Source organism: Podarcis pityusensis (assembly GCF_964106645.2).
Source record: "Podarcis pityusensis genome assembly, chromosome: 7".
NCBI classification, from domain to species: Eukaryota; Metazoa; Chordata; class Lepidosauria; order Squamata; family Lacertidae; genus Podarcis; species Podarcis pityusensis.
In genome coordinates, this window is record NC_138031.1 from 56,141,662 (window position 1) to 56,166,571 (window position 24,910).

Below are 24,910 nucleotides of genomic sequence, written 5' to 3' on the forward strand. Positions count from 1 at the left end.
CTTGCTCCAGTGTCCTGAATAGTTATTTCTCCAATTAAGAAGTTTATAACAGGAAAACAATGGTGTTACCAGCATGCTGGAGGCACTGAGATCCCTTCCCCACCCCCGAGAATGAACTAGAAGTTGATATTGTGGATAAAGTGCACTTTTGTTTACTGCAGTGAAAAAGATGAGAGTGAAAACAGTTAAAGTATGCATTTTAATTAACGACACGGACAGGGCAGCGGACACATATGTGAAATGGAAGGACAGCTGTGATAAAACAAGAAACAGAACTGCTGCAAAAGGCCCATCACCTAGAACTAGGATCCCCAATGTGGTGCTTCATAAGTAACTTCCTAAGAACATATCCTTGTACCCGCCATGTACCAACCTAGATGGAGTGTTTTGTCCCTCTAGTCCACTATTGCTCTTCTCAGCAGCAGTATCCTTCCAGCATCTCAGAGACTTTTCATATCACATTTTGACTGGAGGTACCAGGGATTTATCCCAGGTCCTTTTCCATGTAAAGTTTGTGGTCTATCAGTCAGCTGTGGTCTCTGCCCCAATTATCGGGTTGGCTATTGTTTGAGATAAAATGGCGGACATGAGAGACTTGGGGCTCAGCTACATTAGTAAAGAAAAGGTGTTTTAAATGTGTTATAACACTGTGACACCAGATGGCACTGTGAAGTTCCATCTTTCAGCAACATGATTTCTCATTATGAGGTTTATAATGCATTTTCCCGATTTTTTTTTAATGTATCTAGATCCAGCTCCAGAATGTCCAAGTGTCCTTATCTTCTTACTTTTTAGAGGTGTTTAACTAGATGAATTACCTGCATTTAGAAGTGTTTACCAACGATTATTATTTTCACTGCTTTGAAAGTTTTCCATTACCCCATGGACATTCCTGACAGCCATTGAGGAGGATGGAAACCTTCAACATGATGCTAATTCTTCCCTTGATGAACATTTCCAAATGTTATGGGCAGGATAGGATGAAGTTATTTTCAAAGGCATCCCAGAATCAACATAATATATGCACAGGTCCATTTCCTCATGTGTGTGCTCAGGATCAGGGCATTGCAATCTCTTGTTCCAGATCCTGTGCAAGGAATCCTGGCTGTGGTTCTCCAAGCACTACTGCCATGCTGAAACTAATGGTGGGGATGTTGTAATGGAAAAATTGATAAATTCCTCTGATGGGCTGAAGTACTAGCAGAGGCGATAATAAACACACATAGCTTACTCAGTATTTGCCTGAGTGTGTGTGTGTGTCAGAATTTATTTCTGTGCTAATAAAGGATCACATTCAGAACTTGAAAAAGCAACTGAGCTTGCTTGCACTAGGTGTTAGGTCCATGCTATGCATGGATGGGCCAATGGGAACTAGGTGGTCTGGAACTGACTGGAAATAAAAATGAAACCAAAAACACCAGGAGGAAGAAAAAGCAAGAAACATAACGTCCAGGACAGCATTAGTGAAAATAAGGAAATTTAGAGGACAGCCAGGTGCTTGTCAAGAGAGGAAAACACACCACCACACAGAGTCCACAGAGATTGAAAGATAAGCGTCTTTCAAAAGATAGGAGCTATATAATACTGTAATAGGAATACTCTTCAGAAAAACACGGACTATGGATGAGTTGTACTGTTGCTGCATTTCAGAAATTAGAGGAGTGGGCAGATATGCACTGAAGAACTTATCTAGCAAAACCAGGATAGCAATTTTATATGCCGTTACAAAAATCACCCTCCCTCCCTTCTCAATATATTTTTAGCAATTTTGTTGACATTTGCTAATAAATTGTCTAATTTGTGTAAGGCCTTTCCACAAATTTTAGCATCTAAAACCAAACACAGCACGGTTATTGTTTACTTACACTCTTATCTAACAAGTCAGTGCTTTACTGATGAGTATCACGGTGTAACTTTTTTTTTTCTCCCCAGCTACCACATTAAAAACCAAATACCCAATTAATTGTAAAACATACTTGTTTTGGGGCGTCTGCGGAGGTGGTGTGAACGTCAGTACCTCGGAGTCCATTAGACTCAAATACCACTGTGGGAACAAGGGGGCTTGTTAACAGATTAACATTCAAGCTTCGTTAGTGCGCGTACAATATTCGAGTCCATTACAGATTAAACCACATTTGGGGGAGGGTGGGAGAAAAGCAGAGACACCAGCTCCTCGCCTGTAGCCGGAAAATACCAATTTACCGTAACACTTACTGTAAGAGAGTGTGCTAATGGCAGCCTAAGGCCATTGCCCTTTTTAATTCAGACTTCAGTGCTGAAGAAAGCAATCACTGACAACATTAATTATCAGTGTATGTGTAAAGGGACCCTCTTCTTGAATTACTTACCATTTGGCCTCTGTCATTTTGCATCAGACTGGCTTATGTATGCATCATTCACACTTCTCCAAAAAAGAAAAAGAAATATTTTTTTAATAAAAAAAAAACCCTCTGCTAGTCTCACTGTCTCATGTAATGCTATTAAGGTAACTTGACACACTAGCAGCTTCAAGCTTGCTACGTTCTCCAAATCACACAGCTTGAAAAGGGCTGAGATTTAGAGTTTTATCATTGTCCAAATAAAATAAAATAAAATAAACCCCAGACCTCTTTCAGTCTGCAGCAAGGAGACAGCAAAACAAAGCTTTATGTTTGGATCAAAAAGGTTCTTTGATTTCAATTTGTGCTGATGGCAAGAGAATTCATTAGCATATTCATTCCAGAGTATTCTGCTCTCTAATTAAAGTGGTGGGTTTATTTTAAACACACACACACCAAAACCTTACAAATAAGCTTATTTCAATTGTGCTGCAGTGCTATGCAAGGCATGTGGGGAGGGGGGAGAATTGAGTACCTGAAAAAGAACAAGATCAACGCTAATCAAATATGAAATTAAACAAAATGGGGAATCTTTCTCTTTACAAAAATAAAAAATCAGGTTAGCAAAGGAAATTAAGAGCAAGGCGAAATATTGTAAGTAAGGGCTTCTCCCACCCGCTTGATGGAATGGTAAAGAAAAATGTACCTGTGTGAGACCTCATGTGAGTTCTGAGGTGGCTTGGTTGGGTGAAACCCTTTCCACACTCTACGCAGAGATAGTCTCCTTGGCGTGTTTGTGTCCTAAGCATCCCTATGGTGGAGAGAAGAGGGGAGGGGGGGAGAGAAGCGAGGAGTAAGGGAAAGTTGAGAAGAAAACATTATGCCAGAGGAAAACATCATTAGTATGTCTAATGTGTCATTATGTGAGGCTACCTTCAGGCCCTGGATGACAACTGTCAGCCTTCATCTAGGCACCGGCTGACAGGCCAGGCACACACAGGACGGCAAGGATGCATAAATTACATTGAATTAAAAAATGCTCCCCATGATGTGCCCGCACCAGGACTGGCATGTCAGGTGTGCGCTTTTCATAGCAGCTGGATCTACTTTTCAGCCATCACCCAGCTTTGTCAAGCAGTACATCAGGCAAATCAAAGTGACTCCAGCGTGGCGGAGACAAGTCACATGGATAATAGGAAGTGAGTAGAACCAGAGCCCGACTGTCCCCCCCAGGCTGCAATACCTTGGAGACAAATGCAGAGTGAGTGGAGCCATCACAAGCTGATCAAACCTTTAGCCCTTCCTTACCTGCCTGCTGGTGCTGCTTTGACCCCAGAGCTCTGAGGCACAGGCGGAAGACATCTGTGAATCAAAGTGTCATTACGGACATTTGGAGATAGTAGCAACACAGCAGTCCTCTGCCAGCTTTTGATAAACATGTTTTCTAGGCCATTAGCATTTGTGGAAAAATGACTCAAACCTCTTCTTTTTTTCCAAAGGTCAGTTTACAGTATCTGACTTAAAGGGCTGGTCTTTGTCTTTTACGGCTGATCAAAAAGGACACGTTTGACTTTTATTGGGTTATTTATTTTCTCAAAAATATTTGAAGCGTCTTCTTTGCTATTTTGGTTAGGCAGCATCTTCAAAAGGGGTGGGAAAAGGTTTTTATTTGCCATTAGCATGTCCTGCCTTTTAAAAGAAAAAAATCATTAAAGGGGCTGTTGCTGAAAATTTTGAACCCATCAAAACGCTGCGGAGGTGAGGAAGAGAGGGGGATCAAGGGTAGAATAACAGAATTTATCTTTTTAATTTTCTTTTATGGAGAGATAGAGACATAATTAAAAATAGGCATCATCTGCCTCGACACATTGAAACTGAAAATGTATCATCGTGGAACATCCAAGTGGTAGAAAAGCCATCCAGACATTACAGAAGTAAACACACATGTACACATTAGGGCAGTGCTAATTATGGATCGCTTGTGGCCAACAAACCACAGTCCAAAACCATGGCTAGAATTTGGCCTGTGAATCTTGTCTTCACCCAAATCCATTATCCTGTCTTAATGCTAGCTCATTCTGGTGCTCCAACCCAGCTGCCCAAGCTGGTTAGAGAGAGGCAGGGGGAGGGGGGGAGGTGCTCACATGGGTAAATGATTTCTGCTGGCCCTTTTCCAGATCTTCTCTCTATCCCCTCCTCACAGACAAGACCCGCCTCTCTCCCCACCTCCAGTCTGCATTTCTTGCTCCATTGCAGCCTTGCAAGGAAAACAAAATAAAATCAAGGGATGGCAGGCAATCCAGAATTCAAGCTGAAAGTAATAACGGACTGCAAAACTCTGTGGGTGGGTGTTAGGATTTTAAGACTTTTTAAAGGGCAAAGACTTTAAAGACTTTTCAAGAAGGGGTAGAGATGAGGCAACATAGAGCTGCAGTTTCCCTTTTACAAGAAATAAACGGTGCCATTTTCAGCTGCGGCAGAGGTACGGTATGTGGCAACAACACCTCACTGCAAACAGAATGGCCCAGTGGGAACTATGCCGCATCATGGCGTGACTTTCAATAAAAAAGGAATGGCTGTTCCTACTGGTCATATCCAAAGTATATTCTAAACCCAGTTCTCAGAGTTTGGTTCTACTGGGAGAGGCATGTGCAGAATAGGGGTTACCCAGTGAGTTCTGAGGACCTGGATTGTAATCCGGGCTTCAAGTGGGGACAAGTTGTGCTTTGAACTCCAGACATCTGCTTCACCAAGGGGAAGCAAGGCTGGCTCTACCATGAGGTAGAGTGAGATAGCTGCCTCGGGCAGCAGATGCTGTGGGGGCAGTGAGTGGACAGAGCTGTGTGTGCATGTGTCATGCAGCCTGTCCTACACCCCCTAAACAAGCTGTTCTGCATGGATTAAAAGCAGGGTGCATTCTGAGGCACTGCATTCACTGTAAAACATATGAGTTTCACGGTGGACAAGCTGTTATATAAACAGCTCACCAAAGAAAGTTTAGAAACCACTGTTCCATGGGGATCTCATAAATATGTGTATGAGGTGTATAAATAGTGTATATGAGGTACTTTGAACCACCTATCCAAACTCAAAGGCTACCTTCTGAGGCCCTTCTCTGGGTGCTCCCACCAAATGCAGGGGAAACTGCTTTTTAGTGATGTCACACGGATTGTAGAACGCCTATCTCAGATATGCTCATGTGGCCCCCAAATGTTGGTCTTTTTGGCGCCAGATGAAAACTTTTTTCATTCGGCTAGACTTTTTTGTCCTTTAATTTGAAAAATATGTTGACGCTTATAATATCCTTACACTGCTACTCTTCACTGTTGTTTTATCTGTGGCTTTTAAAATCCATTTTAGATTTTACTTTATGTCTTATTATTATATTATGGTTGTTGACCTCCATTTTGTGAGTTGCCAAAGGAGCTTTAGCTACTGGGCTGTACAGAAAAAGCAGTTAACAAATGAATACATACACAATGTGCTACATAAATATATACTATTATCTCACCACAAAGCAGTGCTGGAGGGCAGAAAGCAGCCAATCAACTGGTCTTAAATCACACAGAGGAGAAACACTATTAATTTATAACTAATGTTAACAATCCCTTTGCAAAAATCTGGTTATATACCTTGAGAGTGTGTTTTGTCAACCGTTGATGAGAAAAAACATTCTCAAGGTTTTTATGCACAAGGGTTTATGCAGATCCCAATGACACCTTTGTGGAATTATCTCTCAAGATAAATTATATAATATTAGGAGTGTATATATGTATATAAATATTAGTCACTTTTATTTACATAAATTTCAATTTCTCATCATACGTAGGAATTTCTGTGAAACCACATGGGGAAATTACCATGCTGCCAGTGTCACATTTAATACTATGATAGCAGTAAATAACACTAACAGTAAAATAGAAAAATAACCTCCACAGATTTGAGGCTCCTGGTTTTTGTTGTTCTAGTTTTTAGAAATTCTTAAGCAAGCATCAAACTGCTGAATGCCTGACATAATACAAATGCTAATAGCTTGCACTGATATTCTGGCAGTACTTGTAACTATTTCTCTGCGGGATTGGGAAATCACTGTGTTACTAGAAGGAAACAAAACTGTGCACTTCTCTCCTGAGAATAGAAGGCCAATTTAAAATGTAAAAGCCAAAGCTCCAAACCTGCCCCAATTCCACTGCATACTAAAGCATTCATAAGGGAATGATCTACTGGGGCCAATAAAGCTCTACTGCAAAAGAGAAATAAACCGAATATTCAAAATTAGAAGATGAATAATGCTCCTGCGTGTGAGAGAGAAATACAGAGAGTGAAAAAGAGAGAGAGAGAGATTGTATGTGAACTACAAAAAAGCATTCTTTGCTTACAATGTAATATTGTGACCCACGCTGGCAAACACATGCTAAAATAATTCCAAATTTCTACTAATTATAATCTGTGGGTTGGGTAGAACTATAATCACTGAACTATTCTTCTGAATGAAACTTGAATGAAACTACTCTTGTCCAAGCAAATTTAGTGTGTCTAAATATCTGCACCAGCACTTGCTTCAATACAGAGATCAGAAAAGAGAACGAAAGGTAAACTAAAACACAAAAGCAACCATTTGAATTCCTAGGATTTATTATTATTGTTGTTGTTGTTGTTGTTGACAAAAATGTGTGTGAATAGGGAATGCAATGCCCAATGAGTATGCATGAAAGTCTGGCAATAGAGTGCCAACTGTGCTGCAGGAAATATCCTAATAAATAAACATTTTGCAGTTCCACCCTACTTTTAAAAACAAGGTAAAGGTAAAGCAGCCCTCCTAATTCGTTTTAACAATTTTTACATTTTCTCACACACTGAATGTCAATACTGGTGTTCTGAAACGTGTTAAAAGGCTACCTGAAACCTTTCCTGCCCACAGACTATTTCCCACTTTCCTTTCTTGTTAAGAATTTAATTTTTTTAAGATTGGCCAGGGGTATCTAGTGTTTTCAATCTAGATTAGGGGAGCATGCGAAGTGCCAGCAGTAGGCAGAATGGCCAGTCTAATGGCCAAGGCTGGAGCCTGTGATTAACAGCTCAACATGGCACACATATCCCAACTCCAGGAAATTAAAGGGTGGCCTGTGGCTAAGTCAAATTTCTGTACCCAGTTCCAGAAGCATGGGTGCACCAGCAAGTCTAATGACATCATCATCAACCATCTGGTAGCCATGTGTTGTTGGAGCCTGCATGGCCTTTTCTACTTGTGGGAAGCTAGAATATGGAACTGGTGGGGTGTAGAATTTGGGAAACATTACATGGGGTGGGGTGGGAGTAGCCACAGTATGGCAGCATAATCAGCATCCAGGAGTCATATGAGCAGAACCCAAACTGTACCTCTTCCCCATGCTGTAACTGACCATTTCAGAAACAGGGCAATGTTGCCATGGAGGAAAGTCAAAATGTAGGCTGATCCCCATGCCTGAAGATTCTGGTATTATTTTGCAACATGGGGGAAACTGTGCAGCAGTGGTTCCAGAATTATGAGGTGGCCCATCCTTAAATAAGTTTTTTTAGAAAGGGGAAAAAAGCTGTGTGTTTTAGCCATAATTCCTTATAGAACCCACCAGATACTGCTCTCCAGCCCTTTCCAAACAATTGCTAATGACTCTGCTGTATTACTGTATTGCATTCTTTCACAATTGTCAAAAATTAAAAGCCTGTGCCTTACTCAGGACTATATTTATATCCACAACTGCCCAAGGTCATTCTTTCACCTCTTTGGTCTCCATTTTTTGGAATACACTTCTAAAAGCCTTTCTACTCAATGTTGTTGTTGTTACTTAGTTGTTTAGTCGTGACCGACTCTTCGTGACCCCATGGACCAGAGCTACTCAATAGACAGGTATAAATGAGGGGTGTTGAGATGTGTGTGCGTGTGTGTGTGAGGGAGAGAGAACAGAAGGAACTTTTCTAAGGACATCTTTTAGATTTATCTAACTAACAGTTAGTTAAAACTTTCTTATTTAGCCGGTAAGGAATAACAGCTATATTTAGCTTGCTAAGAGAATTAGCAATGAAAAGCCTTAGGATTTCTCAATGGATGTTTACACAAGGGCAATGAACAAAAGGAAGCAGATTTCCGTATCAGTTTATACACACAGAATCCCATAGGAAAGTCAAATCCTTGAAGATGAGGTACCTGCTATTCCCTTACCCATTTACTCTCTTCTCTCATGCATGACCATCTGCATCTGTTGTTTTATTATTGTCTTTATGTTGTGAAATAACTCATTGTACACAACTCTGACATTCCAAATAAAATGGGCAGGATAAAATATATTTTAAATAAAACAAATAAATAAAATGTGTCAGTTAAGCTTCAACATGGAGAAAAGGTATGCTTAGTATTATCATGAGGGACAGCACCTCAACATGCCTAGCTCAGACCCTTAGCTTCCTAACCGAGCACATGTACCTTTGCCTCTGCTCCAGGGCTTCCTTTGCCACACCACTTTTTAAGTGTATAATGTATGGCTGCCCCAATGATGGAGGATGCTGCCATAGGTAAACCAGCATTGATTTCTCTTTGTTGTTTTCATACAGTGGAAAGATTTGGAGGCATGCAATATATTCAAAATAAAGCACCAATAATGGCATACTAGTTGCTAGTAGTGATCAGTGATAGATTTTGGAAGTACAAGGACATGAGACAAATTTCCTATTTTTATTTCCTGTTTTTATGTTGTGAACCACTATACTGATGAACAAACACAAATAAGACACAAACTCTGGCTCTGCTGGTAAATCTGCATTCTTGCCCTACTGACACCCCCCCCCACACACACACACCTTACGCACCAACTGTGCTCCCTATGACTTTCCCTTACTCTGCCTCCCCCCATTTTTAAATCAGACCCTGAATCGCAATGCACAGCCTTACCAGTGCATTCAATAAAGCCTGTTTCCTCAAAGACTCTTCCACAAATAAAAGAAATATTAAACATCTTAGCTCTTTGCACTGAAGACTAAGAACATTTGTATATCTACCTTCTGCTGAGAAACATGTGTGTAGATGGAACTTTCACCGGGATCAGCACCAGAGAAAGGGGAGCATTGGCACAGTGCTGACAAGGGGCTCCCACCCTCCCAACACCCCCTCATCCCTAGGGCCAGGAGCTGAACTTGGTTCACAAAGGCTGCTGAAAAGCATCCAGGGCTGGATCTACACTGACCTGTTTTAACATTATGTGAACTATGTGATATATTGTTCTAAAAGGTCACAGAGCATACTTGTAATTTAAATCCTCTTTCTTACCTTGTTGTTGGTTTATTTTTGTCAAAACACTGCTGGTTACTCTGCAGCACCCTCTGGTGTCGCATTTTAACAACAAGAATATTAAAAGCAACGCATCATTTGTCCCTCTGCGTTACCACAACCCTTCCTTAATTTTCTCCTAACATTAAAAACATGAGTGTAGATCCACCCCAGGATTCTGGTGCAAAGGGAAGTGAATGATGGCATGGCTGGTTATACCAGTGAGGGTCTCTTCCGAGCCCCAATTTCCAAATTCTCCAAGCATCACGTTCTCTAAAAGGTACGTTTATTGCACACAAAACAAAAATGCCATGGAATTTGCACCAGTAGAATTCAACAGGACTTACTCCCAGGGAACTAACCGGAGTAAGTTTGGGACAGTTAAAACAGGGGAGGTAATCTGTTTAAACATTGTGAAAACACACCGTTTTCACAAATCCAAAATGTCAGCGATAGTCGTTAACTTAGCAAAATACCATGGAAAAGCAGTTATTAGAACTCTTACCGGCATGGTCCACTACAGGGCTATTGGCACCCCATGTTTGGTAGAGAGTGGCAAGATCCTTGGGAATGGAGGTCTTAAAGATGTTCAAAATGTCCAAGCACTTCTCGTGTCCTTCCAACGGTGGCTCCTGTTTGGTGGAATGTACAGGTGGGAGAGGCCCTGCTGGGGGAGGCTGGGGCAGCATCAGAGGACTTGCTCTGGAGCCTGCTGTACAATTGACCAGAGCCCTCCCCTCGTTCTCTTTCTTGGTGTTCGGATCTTGCTGAGGCACAGGTGGGTCTTCTTGCACAAGGTATGGCTCAGCTTTACACGGGGGGAGGTACTGAGGCGGAGAGTAAAATTTGGCCTTCCCTGGTTCTGAAGCGCAATGCTTGCTTAATGGGACAAACCCAGCACTGACTTGGGGAACGGTATACTTCTCGGAGAGTTTGCTGTTGGAGGGCTGTGAGTTGGGTTTAGAGACAATCACCGGGGAAGGCGCCAAACTTACGCCAAAGCTCCCTGCCTGCAGCAACTTGGAGTTTGCTTCGTATTTTGCTTTCAGTTGGGGCTGTTGGGATACTGTGCTGTTTTGCTCGTGGGTGTGGTTCAGTTTGGGCTGCCTGTACCCATCAGTGCCTGATGACCGTGGACCATAGCTACCAGTGGGCAGTGGCGCATCCTTCTGCATAGTCCCAGGCTTAGAAGTCATAGCAGAACCAGAAGAATTATTTTTAGATCCTGGCAACCCACTTGGTACCTGAAGGCGTGTGAATCTGCTGACAGGCAAAGGCTGGCATTCTTTACCACCAAGAGCAGGAGGGGGTCCGGTGCGGCCACTTCGTGCCATGAAAACGGCGTTGTGTTTTATACTTTTGAATCCATTTTGAAGAACCCAAGGGGGAGCCACAGAGTTACAGCTGACCTTGTGACAAATTCTTTTGTGCATCCACAGGACTTCTGGGTAATAGGTCTTATGACTGCAGTAAGGGCACGGGTGGACAATCAAAGCAGCCTGTAAGGTCGAGGTAAAACTCGTATTGCATGAATCAGCCCTGCTTGACTTCTCACTTAGATCTAATGGAATCTTCTCTGGGAAATCTGCACTGTCAATTAACACAGAGTCTTCACACATATCAGGAGGATTCTCCTTAGAGCCCTTGCCCAGCGGGGTTTGCAAATCTAGTCTCACATCAGAATACGTTGGACAGAGTCTAGAAGCAAAGTCAACAGTCCTACTGGAGCAAGGGAAATTGTGGCTTTGCTGAAATGCCGATTTCTTTAAATCCAGGGAAATTTTGCAATCCACATATTTTGGAAAGGGTTCTCTGGTCTTGTTTTCCGGTATAGATGCCACCAAAGACAGCTCTGTTTTAGATTCACTGGCGTTGTTTTCTCTTGTAATGTTTCTCCCATGGTTGAACTGTAGGGTTGCCAGAGGTGCTTCTTCAGAAAAACTGCAGAGGTACGGCTTTTTACCTGGAAGGCACACATAAAAACAGAATTACTATGAAGACAAAACACATGCAAGATGCAGGTTTTCTAGATAAATATCAGAGAATGGGGAAAAGCTTATTTGGGTTGGACAAATTCACAGCATGCCACTGCAGTCCCACTCACTGGTGGGTGATTCTCATGCGCACAGTGAGCCCCCACCCTCCACAAGACTTTCCCACCTATTGCTTTCAGCTCAAGGAACCACCACTGAAAGGAACTGGGAAACATACAAGTAGTGGATTTCTGTGTGCACTGCTTATTGCAAAAGTACAAATACCCCATTGACACAAAGCCCACAGTGAAGCTATCATCATCATCATCATCACTACTATTCTTACTACTAATACATCTGTTAGTCACTTTATAGAGAAGCCTCTAAGTGACTTATTTGGATAAAATGCAAACTGATAAAATCAAGTGAAAAACCAGACACTTTAAAGCAATATGCAATTCCTAAAATGGTCATCCCATTACACAATCAAAATGCCAAGTCCTTCCCCACCCCACTAAAAGATGAGCACCAAAGAAGAGGCTTATCTACTGAAGGCCTGAATAAACAAAAAAGTGTTAGCCTGGGACCTAAATATTTATAATGATGGTGCCAGATGGGTTTTCCTGGGGAGAGTATTCCACAAACTGAGGTGGGGAACACATCACTGAAAAGGCTCTTTCACATTCTCGTGTTGCCACCCTCTGAATCTCCCATGGAAGGGGTACATTAAGAAGGATCTAAGACGATGGCCAGAAATGAAAAACAATTTGAAAATCGTTGCAAGCTAAAATTGAAGACCAAAGAGCAGTTCACAGAGTCCTGTGGGCTCATTTTTCCTCAGGGCAATTTTTCTCAGATACACACCTGGATCAGATAACACGGGGAACATACTGTGTGGGCAAATGATACACATACTTTGCCAGTGATTTCTGCAACCACGCTGCAACCTAAATACCATTTAGGAAATACTGACCAGAGAGGACAGTTCACTCAGAGAGAAAAACAACCCAAAACCACATGAGCCAGTCCTAAGGCTGTACTTACTTTCCTTTGTGTAAAACAAGCCCAAAGGAGGCCCCCAATCAGCTCACAGGTCCTTGTATGATCAGTGGAAACAGTTGGTCCTGTCAAGTATTAACCACTCTCAATTCCAACCTGATAATTGCCACCTGCCCAGATTTTAACTTGTCTGAATTAATTTTAGAATGTATTTTAATTAACAGATGTCTGTTTTTATGTATATTGTGTTGTTTTTATGATGTTAGCCACTTTGAGCCTGGCCGGGGAGGGTGGGATACAAATAAAAATTATATTATTATTATTATTATTATTATTATTATTATTATTATTATTACTTCTGTTCTGCTGCTCCATTTCTAGTAGTGGGCAATACATTCCTAGAAGGCCAGATCTGCTGACCCTGTGGCTCCTGCTGCCTGAGGAGGTTAGTCGCCTCACCTTGCCTCATGGATGGGCCTGGCCCTATGGCTGGTAATATTCATGTTCCACATATATTCCAAGTGTTTAGGACTACTGAGATTGCAAGAATCAGATCATAAGTGGTCTTTTCTGTATCTGCATCTCCTCTCTGCATCAACTCTAAAAGCAAGTGTTTTGGAAAGTCAAACACATCACTGTTGCTTAGTATAACTTTGGTACCACAGGCAGTGTTCCAACCCTGCCAAATGTGATCTGTTTTAGGCTGAGTGTGGGTTTAAAAAACAAACAAACAGTGTCTCAACTTCGATTTAATTTGGCCTCAACTCCAGTTCAGGCAAAAAGCCTTAAGCCTTTGTTTAATTCTGAGTAATTAGCTTAAAAATAACCCATGGATTTGCTGTCTAGCAGGGTTGAATACTCACTCGGTAAAGATCATTTTCTTTTCAAATTCTCAATGGGACAAGGTCCTTTGTATTTAAAGTGGTTTTTTTCCTGTTTTACAAGAAGTTAAGACTTCCTGAAAGCACATGCCCAGCACCGCTAGTTAAATCGACACTTGGAATCAAAAGAGCTGCCAGGGATTGTGAAATTTGACACTGCACATCTGTGTTATTTTTAAAGCACATCTGTTGCAGTTAAATGTTTTGAAGAATTCTAAGTCTTTCCTACTATGGTGCAGTTAGTTTGCTTAAAAAAGCTAAACAATAAACAGAAGTAAATAACTAACACTCCCGGTCAACTGCAATACAGTAGAGGAGACTGACCCTTTCCACTAGGAGTCATTAGTTTCAGTAATAAAGGCTTCCTCTAGACTTTGGTGCTTTACAGGGTTGGGAAATCACCTGCCATTAGAGTGACAGCCAAGAATGGCTGAAATCCTGTACACACTTAGCAGCCTTAGAGCCATATGATTCCACTGCAATTTAAGCAGCTTTAACTGTGCACAGAATCATAGCCTTCCACACAGATCACAGAAATACAGACTTTAAAAACTCATTAATTTCTGCCTAGTACTGTATGCCTTTCTTATTAATTTCCAAAACTACAGCTTCAAACTATTGGCCTGGATGTGTGTGTACTTCTTGCATGCTCCCTAATTTAAGAAAACTCTGCCAGTAAAAAATAATAAAAATAAACTAGCATACAACTAACCAGCATATGCCTCACTTTTGTGCTAGCTTTCTACTTTCAATGAGTTTCCCTGTCCCCACATGAGAGAGTTCAGAAACATGGGTACCTAAATGCAGTCTAATCAGATACAACCACAACTCTTCACAACTCCACCATCTCATTTGCCTGTTTGTGTAAACTAGGCCTCTGGAATCCAGCTGTTCCAAGTCTTTTCCACACTATTTCCACATTCTGAATTGGCTCTTGATTTATGATTTTAATGTCACTATCTGGACTAACATGGTGCCCTACAGATGTTGTGGACCATAACTCCCATCAGCATGGCCAACAGCCAGGAATGATGGGAGTTGTAGTTCAAAATGTTTGCAGGGCACCATGTTGGCTAACCCTGATCTAGATGTTTGGAGGAAACCAGCAGCTGAAAAGAATGCCACATTTTTTTATATGGTAAATTATCAGCTTTTACTGAGGCAATTTATTCCGGAGAGATCTTATATGAGAAATGCCTTGATACTTCCCAAGCCAAAGCCCCCCATTTTTCCCTAACTCCCACAACTCATCCTTGATGTCAAGTAGTTGCTGGAGGTGCTGCAGAGAATAATTTTTTAATGAACTATTTTAAGTGTGCCCCTGGTAGTATTACTCAGAGTTCTCTTTATTGACCAATCAAGAGACCTACGAGCAGAAAGGAGTTGATAATGACACAGCACAGGGGGAAATGTACTGGCTTGGAGCATGTGGAAGTTTAGATTATTTTAGGATGCAGGGTTTAACTATATGAGGCTAAGAAATTCTACCTTGTGAGGGATACAATTCTGGAGTGGGTGTGGAATTTTCCCAGCCACTTTCAGTAGGATACATTTAGTAGGATACATCCCCACACCCCAACTTACCTACTAAGGCTGAGGATTTCAGTATTTGGACACTATTTCCATAATGTCAGTACTATGACTTTCAGGACATTCATGCCAATAGGCAAACTTACTCAGTGGGGAAACCCAATGCTACTCATTATGCCCAGACAGAGGAATAATATATAAATCTTTATTGCGGCCCAAAGACCCATAGAACAATTTCAGAACAAAATACAGTTAACATAGCCAACCACAAAAGAGAGAGGAACCGAGGCAATCATTTTGTTTTTTCTCGAGCTGATGATCTTTGTTTCTTTCAACTTCTGAAAGAAACTTTGCCACGGCCAGTGTAATATCATTAGACCTGTCATCCAAAAGATGTTTAATATGGGAGGCTTCAGATTTTCCCGGCAGATTTGCCAGTAGGGGTTTGATCAGTTGGTCCCTTGATTGCTCGTACTGCCCACAATGCAGTAAGATACGCGTCATGCAATTGACGTCCTGAGAACATAAACAAAGCCTGTTCTTAAGGGATGCCTCTCAGTCTACCATTTTGCATTTCCGAAGGAAATACATTTAGTCTGGCTTTGGTACATAAACACTCTAGGTTGGTATAGACAGGTTCCTAAGATATGAGGGTATCTGAAAGTCATTGGATTCCTGCTGCTACTGGGCCACAGATTACATGACATCGAGATTGCAAGTCACTATGTAAAATGTCCCAAAGCCTTTGCCTCAGGGATTCAAAAGCGGTATCATAGCCCAGAAGAAACAAGAGGGATGGTAGCAGTCCAATCAAGGTGGCTTTTCTGGCCATAGTTTTCAGCCATGGGCTGATAAACTCAACAGAGGAATATCTCATCAAGCTACATCTGTAGGAAAAGGTATGCCAACCACTGTTCCATTGCAATGCCAGTGCACAATACTTTATGAGATGTTGCAGAGATGCTGGAGCCATAGAAAGGTTTAGGAGCAACACTTTGAGAGATTCAACAAACATACCTACTGTATCCCTTAGCACTTTTTATGTGTGTTTGTGGTAAGCCACAATCTGGTGCAACCTGAAAATTACTAAATGAGAGAAGCAGGTCATTCTGCTGCAGTAAGCATTTAGGGAAGATTTACGGCAACCTTGCTCATCACAGGATAATTGTAACTATTAGCTATCTTAAACCAGCAGTTGTGGTTCAAGCTTCCTTACCATGTGAACATAGTTACCTGTCAGCAAGGGTAAGCTTGAAACATACAATCAGCTAAGGTGGTGGTTACGGTCTTGCAGGAGAGTGGTTCATATAGGTCACCTGGCTAAATGGGATGCCTGAATTGTGACTGGGGTTCCTGTTGCACGTGATATTTAATCAATCTCACACCACCCCAGCTTACTCCTTAAATTGATATTGCACATGGTTTTGCAGCATATTTGGCTGCATTTTTTTACTATGTTCGTATTTTTAAAAACAGCTTGCACACAAAAAAGGAGGGAGCTACCGACACAGTAAATGCATATAAATAACAACATGTTGTTAGACATTGCGTTTCGCAGGGTTGTGGTGTTTATTGCTTGGTTGGTGCTGTAATTTGACACGGCTGCTTATAATGTAGAACATATAATGTGCTATTATCTTTTACTGTGTATTGCACATGCACACGCACACTATCACACACACAATTCACAACAACAACTTCTAACTTTTTGCATTTTGTGGATATCATGTTATACACTAGGTTGCTTATTATGTCACTACGTTGTAAATCGCCCTGTTGGCTTTTGACAAAGGGTGGGATGTAAATTTCTTAAATAAATAAATAAATATTAAATAAATGAATATCCAAAGTGGGCTCTGATGTCTTTTAGAGTGACACACTGACGGAAGCCTAGTTAAGTCAAACAAGTTGGGCATAGGCTCATTTTACTGCTCAGTAAAAGTGAATGAAAAGAAAGTCTGACCTACTTAAGTGTAATGCCACAAAGAACCTCAGAAGATTTCCTAGCTGTTGAACAAGCATTTCTGCTTTGTATTACATGGCTTTTGGTTATTATTACATTTTATTGCTAGACCTCTGGCTCTGTTTTGATTGGTGATGCTGCCTGCAAGATTTTATATTTTGCTGTGTTATCTCAGAAGATGGGAAACTAATACAGATGGCTTTTATTGGCAGCATGATATTAAAAATGAAGGGCTTTAATGCATCCAGAAAACCTGGTTAATACTTACATGAATCTTGTATTTTAAAATATAAAAAACATAAGCAAAATATTGTAAAGATATCAGATTACCCTAGTTGCCTTTCAATTCTGGTTGTGTTTGTTTGTTTCCTGTCAGTGTATTTCTCCAAGTATACATTTAAAAGACTCTAGTTTGTTCCACTTTGCTGAAGACATGCTTCTAATTTATTTATTTATTTAATCTAAATGCCATCAATTGTAAACAGAAGCTATCATTTTCGATAACTTTAAGCAAAATATTTGGAATACAACTGGACAAAAAACGAGGGTGTATTTTAAATGTGTTTGTCTTTCTTCCCCCCCCCCCCATGCAAATGTGGAACCATATAGTCAGTCTTAGAACTATGATTAAGAAATTAATGTTTGGACATTCAAATTTTATTTTTAATAGAAGGGAAGGACATAAAGGTTATTTTGCTCAGCCCCTTGCATTTAATAATAATAATACTTTATCATTTATACACTTTCCATCTGGCTAAGTTTCCTCAGCCACCGTGGGTGGCTCCCAACAAAATATTAAAAGCATGATAAAACATCAAAAACTTCCCTACACAACAGCATCCATATATAACGTGTTGGACCACTCAGTATTCAACAGTATTATAGCCCTCGCCTGATATTCATCTTTAAGAAACCAGAGAGAGCAAAATGAGTCCAGTTAGTTTTCCCAAGTCAATATGGAACGAGAGAGGAGATACACAAACAACCTATGCAAACTCTATAGCAGCAACAGAACGCCTGCGGTTGGTTGCATTGCTGCTGCTTACCAGGAGGTAGAAGATGAGGTCAGCACAGTGCAAAGGCACTGGTGAGAGCACTTGATTGGCTCTGCCAGTGCGTTTGCACCACACTGACCTTGTACTTCTTGGTAAGCATCGGCAACATGACAAACTGGGGGTTGGGTGAGTGCAGAGTCCTGCCATACTACCCACTACGTGTACTGCTCTAATACTGAGAATAACTCAGCAAGTCCCCAAACTAATCAATCGCTTTTCACTGATCTAGACCACTTTTACTGATCAGAGGAATCAGTATCAATTAATTTTTGAAAAACTGGACTTCATTATGAGAAACAACGCTGCATCTGAAAAGCCCAATACCTTCTGATCTTGATTATGATCTTAATATCCATCTTTTGATGTTCATCTTGATAAAAACGCGAGCCCAACTGAGATCTATGAGACTTACTCCCAAGTAAGTGAGTACAAAATTGCAGCCTAATAGTTAACAGCAACTGAGAGAAGAAATGCAGTTAAGAACGAACTAATCTTGAACCTTTTTCTCCAGTGAATCATAAATATAGGTATCCACTGTATAGCAGGGGTGGGCCCACAGATATAAAAGGTCTCCATTCATCTTCTATAAACACTGCATATATTCTGCCGCTTTAGCTGCCTTTGTTTATAGGATGTTTGTTTTATTGTACTGTTTTGGCACGGCTGGTTTTGTTTCACAAGCCTGCATACCACTCAGATATGGAAAGAGCTAAAGGTTGAGTTAGAATTATTGTCAATATTAATATTAGTAATAATATTCATACATTCCTCCATTCTACAAAACCACCTGTGCTATTTTGTAATTCACTCTCCATACCTTATATAACCCTTGTGGAAATTAGATCCAAGTACATTTTCTGCCTAAATAATTTTTGTTTCTTTTTTTTTTTTTTTAAAATACTTTAGGTATTATTTTACTCCAGTTCTAGGGTAACCAATGCTTGCTTCAACTTGCTTGCTTCCCCCACTTGCTTCCCCCACAGTCCTTAAAAAAACAAAAAACAAAACACAATACTGCAACAAATGAGGAAAAACAGGTGACACACACAAAGCCAAAAGGAATTTACAACTCATAACATATTTGAATCTTAATCTCTCTAGCATTGTCTAAGTGGACACCTGGTGCTTGTGGAAAATAAAAAGCACTAAACTCTTACAATTTGGGCAATGGAAAACATGAATGGACAACCAGCAGACCAATTCAATAATCTGTTCTGTTCCGGGCTGCAGGCAAGTGTCTGCTCCTTTGTTCCCAAATGCTGACTGTGCTAGGGTTGCATTCTGAGACCACTGGGCTTTATCAATAAAATTATTTCATTTTCAAGAATAACATTTTCAGGAAAATTAGACCTTTCTTCTTCTTTAACATAAAACTCTGGAAACCCTTCCTGCAAGGAATTTCACATTATGGCTAAAAGTATAAATTTGTGAACCATGAAATCATAAAGGTAGGCATTAATCTTGCAGTCGTAACACTGGAACTGTTGGAAGTTGAAGAAAGAATGGGGTACCGGGGGGGGGGATGGATAATGAAGCAGAAGGAAGCAAAGGAAGCTGTCCAAAGTGTGTGTGTGTGTGTGTGTGTGTGTGTAGAAAGCTATTATTTACAGTACTGAAAATGCTAGTGAAAATGACCAAAATTAAAGCAACTTTATATTTGACTCTTTCCTATCAGCTAAAAAATTAGACACACTTGCTTTAGTCACATGATGCTGTACACAACCGTGGATTTTTTTCCACGTGGAAAAAGTGTCATTGGTGAAGTGGATCCTTATTGTGCAAAATCTACTAACAAAGAGAACTGTATAAATGGTTCTTAAGTAAAATATTTGGTCTTCCCTTTAAAAAGCACAAGCAAAAGGAAGACTGGCACACAGTTTAACAAATGCTGTTTTGAAATCAGCCACCAAATGTTCATATGAATCCAAATTACTTTTAGGCTTTTTCCCCAGCCTGTATTTATTTTTCTTTCCAGTTAGTATGGACCAAAAATGAAGTTAGAAAAGAGTAGATCACTTTGCCATCTCCATTTTCGGTCCATGAAAATAACCACAGAGGGAAGATAAGCTTCAACAGAAAAACAACAACCATGTTTTATCGGGAAGTAGGCATCAATTAAAACTGCGAAGTCAAATTGAGAGGAGTGAAACAAGGAGTCTCTATTGGACCAACTATGAAAAAGGAAAGTTTACATGAGAGAGGAAGATGTCAGTCTTCTTGTCTGGAGACAGACAATAAGTATGTCCCACAGCTTTGCTGAAGACAACACATTTTAATGGCTTTTGTAAATGTTACATCTACATAGGTAAGTGTTAAGTGTACTTAATGTTTACTTTTTTAAAATAGTAAAATGGAATAATAAAATAATAAAACGTAATGTGTAACAGCACGACGTTGATAAGCCTTGCTTTAGATAACTGCACTGCATTTTGCCTCTATTCTTTCTCCCCTCCTCTCCTCTCAACCCCCACAAAGTGGTGAAGGAGACAAGCTTGTGTTTTGAACTTCAAACGGAAAATTGTTTCCTGAACACTGTGTCTTGAAAAAGATAAGAGGCAAGGGTAGCATGGGAAGAATGTGCATAACTGCAGCTACATGTATCTAGGCTTAGTTTCTGAAGGGGTGCAGGGCATGAAGGCAACATATCTCACCAGCTTTTTCTTGTTGTAAGTTCCCTCGCTGCAAGAAGCTAAGTTACAGGGAACCAGGCAGAGGGCCTTCTCGGTAGTGGCATCCGCCCTGTGGAACACCCTCCCACCAGATGTCAAAGAGAAAAACAACTACCAGACTTTTAGAAGACATCTGAAGTCAGCCCTGTTTAGGGAAGCTTTTAATGTTTAATAGACTATTGTATTTTAATATTTTGTTGGAGGCCGCCCAGAGTGGCTGGGGAAACCCAGCCAGATGGGTGGGGTATAAATAAATTATTATTATTATTAAATTCTGAGGTCCTATTGATTTTCAACCTTTGGCCAAAAGTTGATACAGCTTTCTATCATGCGTAGGGGGACTTGTGAGCTTTGTGCAGTTACCAATCTCAGTTCTTGTAAAAACGAACCACTGGATCTACTCGGATGACCTGTCACACTAGTTAATTCTAAAGGTTGAACAAATACTGTATACAGTTGCATTTCCTTTTTCCTTTCATTCCAGCATCCACCATTTTCTCCTTTGCACAAGAACTGAGGGAAAACAACGATAACTATGTGTGGCATAAAAAAAGAAAGAAAGACAAAAGACAACCAAGCAGCAAACAGCTTTCAAGACCTACTACGAAACAGTCCTGGTGACAGCCTTGCTGAGATTGCCAAAGACATCAGCCATTTACTGGCAACTTCAATAAGCTCCTTTAAGAGTCAATGGGACAACAAATCTATGCGAGAAGCCTCCTTGAAGCAGGAGAGGGTTCCACTTCTGGGTGCACTGACCTTTAAAAGTTTCCACCTCATTATAACGCTTTCAAATTGGGGCCTAGATTTGAAAGCTCACAAAGGGGGAAGTAATCATTTTCTGCTTAACACTTTGGAAATCACAGAGGAAAACAGCACGTGAACAAACAACTTTTTCCTTAGAAAAAGGAAGTGCATTTTCCCGCAATTCATAAACAAGTGTTTAGTTTATTTTAAAAAGACAAAGAAGCCGAAAGAATTCAAGATCACCAGAAGAATGAATAAAGCCTAAAGAGGAAAGGAATGATGGGGGGAGGGAGGGATAAAAGGAGACACTAATCAATACCAAAATGTCACATCAGATTTGTTCTACAAGTGGAAGGCAACATTCATTTCACAAATCACCCATCGGAAAGATTTTTTTAAAAATAATAATGATGATAATGATGCTGGCACTAATGTTTGAGTGAATGAAAACAAGAGCAATCTGAATTTTTGCCATCCGGTCTTTTTCAGAGATATCCAAATCCCTTTTTAAAACAAACAAACAAAAAAAAAAACACCACCCCTAAAATAAATTCATCCACATGCAGTAGTATTGATTCTACCGCACACTGGTGAGTCGTAGGGACATGCAAAAGTACATTCATTTTAGTAGATGGGAAAGGGTATCATTCAAAGATTTCCGTGATGGGCTACATGCAGGATGCTTCCCAAGGATTCTGGCTGGGAATAGTAGGAGGGAGGGGGGAGAGAGAGGCCGCTTTGGAAAGCACAAAGAAAATGCTGAAGCACACTGCCACAGCCTGGCTCAAAGTGGAAGTTTTCATTCTGGAGGGAGGAGAAAAAGAGAGAATATCAAAGCTTTTTTCTATTCCTAACCCACTTGCTAACCTGGGTAGAAGAAAAACATTGTGACAAACATATGCTTTTATTTTCGCAGCATTTCACTTTCACAAATGGTGCAAAACGCTTAGATTGTACAGCTAATCATTTAAACATTAGAGAGCACAAGAAACTAATTGGCTGCAGCTCTGCTGCGATTCTATCTTTCTCAGCCCTTCTTCAAGGCTCCAACAATTGAATCTGAAATATAAAAAATAAAATAAAAATACAATGCATGTGCTCTACCCTTCTCCATCACGAAAGTCCTGATGCCTTCAGCACTAAACACAAGATATGTGAAAAATGTTGCGTATTTCCTGGGAACGCACTGCGTTCTGAAGCGGGATATGCATATACTGGAATAGAGTTAGAGTGAAAAAGAATGGGACTGAGTCAATGAGATGCCACTACGTATATTTTGCCCCTTATAAATTTGCCATATTATCTTTATGAAAGCCATGTGAACATTGATTTAAATAAATTAACAAGGAAGTAGTAACTGAAAGAAGTACATAAATAAAGTGCAGGAACTCAGAACGCTTCAATCTGTTTTGTTTCAGCATCTACTTGTCTGGGTTCGTGCAAGTTTTACGTGGCAACTCAAATACTGTCCCACTGGGTAATCATATTAGTCAGAAGTATATCATCCTATGTTTCTGGAGAGGAAGCAATCCAGGTCTATGTGGGCACTTAATTTACACTGCTTTGTATATAAATTATGCTGTGTGTTCCTAGCACTATAACCTCTTCTGAGCCACTCTGGCCATGCTAAATTTATTCTAGGAAAGGTAGCTAAATGCTGTTAAGCTTCACAATTCAGAATCTTCACTCCATCTGCAAAATGGCTCTATTTTGTACTGTCAGGTGCTGTCCAATGAAGCTGTAGCTATTTTATTAGCTCCTCTGGCAGCATGGCTTAGAAGTGTTATATATCAAATGATCACACTGGGATAATCAGAACCTATTATTCCTATGCCCATACTATGTTAGTGTTCTCATCTGCAGTATAATGGCAATATAGAATGTTTTCATATGTGTATTTTGAAAGCACGAGATGATTTCAGATTCCCAAAGCAAAAGAACCCAGTGAAATTCAGGTGTTAGGTCACTTTTTGCTCTGGAAATACATTCCACCTTCAAGTCACATGAGCTGCTTTTCTTTCTTTTTTAAGTACACAAGTGAAGAAATACGAACAGAGCACCTGTAAGCAAATATAAAAATAGAAAAGAACAGTTAGGGAAATAAGTAAGCAGGAAGCTGATGAGAGCCACATTTACCAAACAGGTTCACCAGTAATCTCAAGTGATTTCAATCTAAAGTAGGTGACTATTTATGCTGGACAAAAGTGCTGAGGTAGGAGAAAATTAACATTTCTACAGAAATGTCTACTCTAGAGGGAATGTTTAAGCGATACCCGAAATGGGGCAGGAGAATAGTTTCGTTTCAAATTAAGACAGATTTGTTTACAAGTCTGAATGAGAACACTCACATTCTGAAATAATGACTCAGCAATCAGTCATTAAATGAAATTTCAAAAATAAAGTAAAAACCTTTAACAAACGTGAGCTAATATCGCTCACGGCATACAGTTCATACAGTTGAAAAGATTTCCAGATATTCAGCTAGGTTTTACTCACAGCAGACCCAACGAAATGAATAGACTTAACTTAGCCATGTTCATTCATTTTAAGAGGTGTACTCTGAGTAAAACTGCCACCCATTGTGTGCACTCCTTTCATTGTGAGGTCAGGTCCCCTTCTGCACAATTATTTTATGAAGCAAAGTCTTGCAGAGGAGGGCCAGCTAAGCAGATGAACATCAGACCAGTTGCTGAACCTGCCTTCTCACCTCTAGCAATGCTGCCACTTCCCAAAACCAGGTTGGGGCATGGTGTGCCCAGACAAGGGCCACACAAGTGCACCAGTAGGACCGGCAAACCTAGCAATGACCATCCCACTACTTGGTACCAAACTCCTGCCACTGTGAGGTTCTTACTGGAGAAATTATAATATTCTGCATGTGTTTGTGTCTGCAGCTGGCTGTCTATTGCCAAACAGAAAGCTTTCCCCGGCCCAAGGGAAAACAACAACATTTTCTTTTCTGGCACCATATTTTGATAACCATCTCGTCCACCCATTCACTTCACTTTAGTCCGTGTCTCTTTGTGGGTCCCAACTTCTCTACAGATTAGGCCTCAAAGGATGGCGAAGCTGTTTACCTAAGTGCCTTTCCAGTCTCTGCAGTCTGTTTTAGGGCTACGTGAAGAGAAATGGAACGGCATACCATCCCACTGTATTTAAGTGATTATCAGACTTTCTTGCACCTCTCTTTAGCTCAAACTACCAGGTTTTAGTGTCTAGACCACATTTTTAGAAGCAAGGCTGCAATTCTGGTGAGGAAAGGTCTGGAGACAGACAAGCTTGGCAGAACCCACAATTGACACACTTCCCATTGTGTAAGCTGGTCTCCATAAATCACTCAGCTTGTTTAGGTGTCAGCGACTTCAAGGACTGCTGCAGATATTCCAAAAAATATACAGTTGTACCTTGGATCCTGAACGCCCTGGAACTCGGATGTTTCGGCTCCCGAATGCTGCAAACCCGGAAGTGATTGTTC

General features: G+C 40.6%; 1 protein-coding gene across 3 annotated transcripts in view; it reads right to left on the reverse strand.

The window, feature by feature from the left end:
• Positions 1-24,910, reverse strand: part of ZNF516 (zinc finger protein 516) — a 110,963-nt gene that overhangs the window by 10,983 nt on the left and 75,070 nt on the right. For 2 of the 3 annotated variants that reach the window (XM_081014123.1, XM_081014122.1), the window contains exons 3-4: positions 10,124-11,581; positions 3,025-3,129 (exon numbers count right to left, since the gene is read on the reverse strand). In XM_081014123.1, coding sequence (XP_080870249.1) covers positions 3,025-3,129; positions 10,124-11,581 — 1,563 coding nt within the window. Of the gene's footprint in view, positions 1-1,976; positions 2,045-3,024; positions 3,130-10,123; positions 11,582-24,910 lie in introns of all 3 variants that reach the window. The other variant, XM_081014124.1, reaches the window with a different exon arrangement.